Source organism: Penaeus japonicus, unplaced genomic scaffold, assembly GCF_977035675.1.
Source record: "Penaeus japonicus unplaced genomic scaffold, GWHDUDI00000001_assembly GWHDUDI00000019, whole genome shotgun sequence".
Classification (NCBI taxonomy): domain Eukaryota; kingdom Metazoa; phylum Arthropoda; class Malacostraca; order Decapoda; family Penaeidae; genus Penaeus; species Penaeus japonicus.
In genome coordinates, this window is record NW_028234421.1 from 33,172,327 (window position 1) to 33,177,326 (window position 5,000).

The 5,000-nt window shown below is 45.6% G+C and overlaps 1 protein-coding gene across 2 annotated transcripts in view; it reads left to right on the forward strand.

The window, feature by feature from the left end:
* Nucleotides 1-5,000, forward strand: part of LOC147469819 (LIM homeobox transcription factor 1-alpha-like) — a gene marked incomplete at its 5' end in the record, with an annotated part of 30,464 nt that overhangs the window by 9,718 nt on the left and 15,746 nt on the right. The window contains 2 exon segments of one of the 2 annotated variants that reach the window (XM_086547729.1): nucleotides 3,077-3,309; nucleotides 4,405-4,553. In XM_086547729.1, the coding sequence (XP_086403855.1) occupies nucleotides 3,077-3,309; nucleotides 4,405-4,553 (382 nt within the window). 2 annotated transcript variants of the gene reach the window in all.

The following is a 5,000-nucleotide window of genomic DNA, read 5'->3' on the forward strand; positions in this document are numbered from 1 at the left end:
GCTGCTGGCGAACGACCGAGGGGAAAGTGGCATTAAGTGGCAGCAGAAGGTGGGAAAGGCTCTGGAAAAGGAAATTGATAATACAGTGAAGAAAAAAAATAACCCATATATTCACACACACACATACAAAACAGAAAAACAAACATAGGCCAACCACCAACGAAATAAAGAAGAAAAAAAGAAAAAAAAACAAAAACGAACTTAGGAAGGTTAAGCACACTCTCGCGCCACCGATCCGAAGAGGAGAGCAAAAGCCAACACCCTAAATGTGCCGAAAGTTCCTCCTACTTCCTTCCGGCTCCTCAATTTTCCCTCGGCGGGCAGAGGGCGCGGGACCAAACGCTGACACAAGTCCCCCATTACCGCCATCTTGTCTCCGTCGCCCCGCCCCCCCCCCCCTCCGTCCCCCCTTCCCTCCCCTCTCGTGAAGGGCCGCGTTTTTTTCTTGCAACGGCACCAAACACACTCGGGGAAAGCTGAGTCAAGATTTCACGGGCGAGAATGGGCGGCTTCGCTGACACACGAGGCGTTTTAGAGAAGGCGGGGAAGAAGCTAGGAAGCGAGAGAGGAAGAGAGGAAGAGAGAGAGAGGGGAGAGAGAGAGAGAGAGAGAGAGAGAGAGAGAGAGAGAGAGAGAGAGAGAGAGAGAGAGAGAGAGAGAGAGAGAGAGAGAGAGAGAGAGAGAGAGAGAGAGAGAGAGAGAGAGAGAGAGAGAGAGAGAGAGAGAGGAGAGGAGAGAGAGAGAGAGAGAGAGAGAGAGAGAGAGAGAGAGAGAGAGAGAGAGAGAGGGGGGGGGGGGGGAGAGAGAGGAGAGAGAGAGAAAGAGGGAGAGAGAGTTAGTTAGCTAGCTAGATAGATAGATAGAGAGAAAGAGAGAGGAGAGCAGAGAAGAGGAAGGAAAAAGTAAGATAAGTTTTAGACGCGGAATGCTTTTCGTTACAAGATCAAGTGCTTTGTTTTGGGAGTGACGAACAAGGGGTAACAAGTGAGGGAGTCCAGAAAGGTGGCGTGATTCGGCACTGGCTGTTGGATCTCGTGTATGGCACACATTGCTACATTGCTAAAACACTTGAGATTCACACTTGGCAAAGGTGATTCAAAACAGTTTCATAATGACATTGCGATGTACAACCGTGCAATTAACGATAAAAATGTGTAGATATACATTCATATCATATACTCACTCACCCCTCAAAAAAAACTATATCCTAGAAATAAGGATAATCAAATAGACTCACAAGAGTTTCCGCTTGAACTATGGAAATGATATAAATTGCATTTCGGATACCACTCGACATGAGTAGCATTTTAACCAATAGGAACGCCGTGTTTACCCTCCATTTGCAAGTGGGACATTCCCATTGGTTGCTGCTAGTGTCGTCCATTAGTCAGCTTCCTGCCCGTCGAGGTCCCGCACGTCCCCAGCCATGTTCAGCACTCCGTTGGGGAAAAAGAAAAAAAGAAAAAAAAGAAGAAGAAGAAAAAAAATCGGTATTTCTTGTTTCTTTCAGCGTGAAAAATCGTTCCATACATCCCACTATCCGGACGACAATATCACGGAATATAATTTTTCTGTCCGAGGCCAAAAATGGATTTTCACCTCGTGTGCGAGTTATATCGCTCTAACTCTTAAACTATATTGAGAGCTTGAAGGAAATATAGGAATAATAAGAGCGAGAGCGAGAGAGAGAGAGAGAGAGAGAGAGAGAGAGAGAGAGAGAGAGAGAGAGAGAGAGAGAGAGAGAGAGAGAGAGAGAGAGAGAGAGAGAGAGAGAGAGAGAGAGATAGAAGAGAGAGAGAAAGAGAGAAGAGAGAGAGAGAGAGAGAGAGAGAGAGAGAGAGAGAGAGAGAGAGAGAGAGAGAGAGAGAGAGAGAGAGAGAGAGAGAGAGAGAGAGAGAGAGAGAGAGAGAGAGAGAGAGAGAGAAGGAGGACGATGATACACAAAACAGTGTTATCTGGAACGTCTCGAAATTTATTTCCTTAAAACTCGCATGAAATGAACTTTTTCCCGACTTCCCCGGAGCGTCTTGAAGGTGTGACAACGCCTTATGTGCGTTGTGCGTCCTAAGAACAGCATCAGAAATAAAAGTTCAGGCAATGGAAGCGTGCGCAAGACTCGGGATATAGACACGAACGGCTATTGACACATTAGTACTATTTGCTGTACAACAAGACTTTTTTTTTCTAGTGTAGAAAACACAGAGTACCACCATAAATCTCGGAAGATAGAAATATTCTAATAACCAATAAGTTACAGTAAAACCGATGCCATAAATAAGCCCGCTGAACTGCTCTAATACATTTTTGCAATAACAGTTACACTTGAAGTAGCGTCTTATCGCCGCTGGGAATTTCCCTCTTACGGTACAAGCGCACAAGAATCAAAATACATCGGCCGCCCGAGACACATAAACAGAATGGCGACTGGATCTACTAAATGTGGACGGCAAGTGCAGAGAAGTGCGAGTTTTATGTGTCTAACCGACGCTGTTTCCCGCGCCCGGTTGTCGAAGGTTAGATGGAAGGAGCGGGAAATGGCGCTGTCGTCGCGGGTCTCGCTCAGGCACGCCGGTATTTCGTCTGCGGCAGCGGGCGATAGTGTCGACTTAACTCTGATATAAAAATAAAGACTCGAGGCTTTTGCTTTGTGGAACTGCTTGCTCTGGCCTATGAATTCTAGCCTCTATTCTACCTCATGAATATATTTTGGGAGTTTCGTGGACATGACCCCCCCCGGAAATTAATAGTTTGTAAGAGATAGGTTTCTTTAAAATTAAATGGCTGAGTCATTCTCATTCATCGCTACTTAAATCAAACCAGCTAGTTTTATTTCAGCTACGAAACATCAAAACTCACCCACAATAAGCTTTACAGACTCAACAACAGCAATTAAGTATTCAAATTCCTAACACCCTTATTTTGTCTGCAGAAGAAATCCATAGCCATAACTACTACTATATTTAGAGTAAAGCCTCCCCAGTGTGGGTGCAGCTGGAAGCCACCAGGCAAGACACGAGTCGCAGGCGAAGACCTCGGCCGCCTGACTGACTGACCCCTAACCCGTGTTTCCCTCCAGACTGTTCTCCGTGAAGTGCGCGGGTTGCGGGGACCGCCTCCTGCCGCACGAGCTGGTCATGCGCGCTCAGTCCCTCGTCTTCCACCTCCACTGCTTCGCCTGCGTGGTCTGTTGCCAGGTCCTGCAGAAGGGGGACCAGTATGTCCTGCGGGGGCACCAGCTCTTCTGCAGGGCCGACTACGAGAAGGAGATGTTCCTGCTCCAGCAACACGGGCCGCAGAGTGAGTGGCTGAGTTAGTATTACCTTGTAGTTTTGTTCATAATGTTTTGATTGCAGTGCGGAAGGGGTGTCTATGCCGAATCGTAAGATTGGGAAGAAAGGAAGAGAATTCTATGGATCTTTAAGGCAAGGCAATATTTAATATTGCCTTTGCCAAATTTCAGACAGGATCACACAGTCACTCTTGACAATAAAACATCCTATATTGATTCAAAATATACTTTAATTAAAGGTCATAAGATCTTCACATATCCAATCCAGTATCAGCCAAAGGCCCCCACATAACAGTTACAAGGTTACACAAACAGCATACCCATTTACAAGTCGTACAGGAAAACAGGGTGTTATTTATTATCATAGTCAAAGGAGTATACAAAAAAGCAAGGAAAATATTGTTATAGCGGATCAGATTTTCCGACTTTTTTCTCACACGACTAAATGGTAGCAGTTTCCAGCTGCTGTGTTGTTTAGCAGATAAAGCTTATCAGCAGTTGTCTTGCTTAGTTGGCAACACAAACAAATTCTATCTTACTCCATTTCTTTTGATGGCAGCTAACTGTCTTCTTCCTGTCTGTGTGTTTTTCTCTAGCTGCGCTATTTTTCGTACTTACTTGTCAGAGAATATAATACAAAAAGCACTGTCTTCTATAACACCACCGACATCTCGACACTGATAACTCAATTTGATGCTCACAGTCAAGTCATTATAGCCGAATTAGATATATAAACAAGCACCAAAGAAAATAAAAACTTACACAAATATAATCATAGGAATCTCTTCCATCACGATGAGTGCATAGATGACTGGAGGTAAAGTGGAAAAAAGGGACAAAAAAAAAAAAAAAAGCTAGCTAGCAATTAATAGAACAGTAGTTAGGGGAAAAAGAAATAATGACAATAACTAGCTAGTAGTCAATAAAACAGTAGTTAGTTAGGGAAATGAAATATCGAAGATCAAGACCAAGGGGTTAAAAAAAAGGGACAAAAATAGCTAGTCTGTAAAATAATAGCCAAAAGAATGCAATATGTGAGGCAAATACCTCCCCCTGACATGAATCCATGCGTGCGTCGTCAGAGCCTACAGCATGTTTGCGTTACCTCATGACAGGTCCTTTGGGAGACGATTTCATAGTGGACGACGGGTCTCGGCCGCGCGATGGCAGGCGCGGACCCAAACGGCCTCGGACCATTCTCACGTCGGCACAGCGGAAGCAGTTCATGGCCTCCTTCAGCGTGTCCCCGAAGCCCTGCCGGAAGGTAAGACTGACAGCCATCTCTTGGACTTTGGTTACCCGTCTCTGCACAGAATGTCTCACTTGCGAAGATTTTGTGATATCCAGGGCTTCTCTCTGCCTCTCTCTCTCTCTCTCTCTCTCTCTCTCTCTCTCTCTCTCTCTCTCTCTCTCTCTCTCTCTCTCTCTCTCTCTCTCTCTCTCTCTCTCGCTCGGTCGCTCTCTCTTGTGAGTCATTTTCTCCATTTCGCTTTCTCTCTTTTCTGTTGATCCTTCCACTTCCTTTTAATATCTTGCTCTCCGCCCCCTCTCTCGGTCCTCATCTCTCTCCTTCTCTTACCCCCCCCTCTCTCTCTCTCTCTCTCTCTCTCTCTCTCTCCCTCTCTCTTTCTCTCTCTCTCTCTCTCTCTCTCTCTCTCTCTCTCTCTCTCTCTTGCGAAAGCATGTGGACCGCTGCTGTTACGGCGGAGCA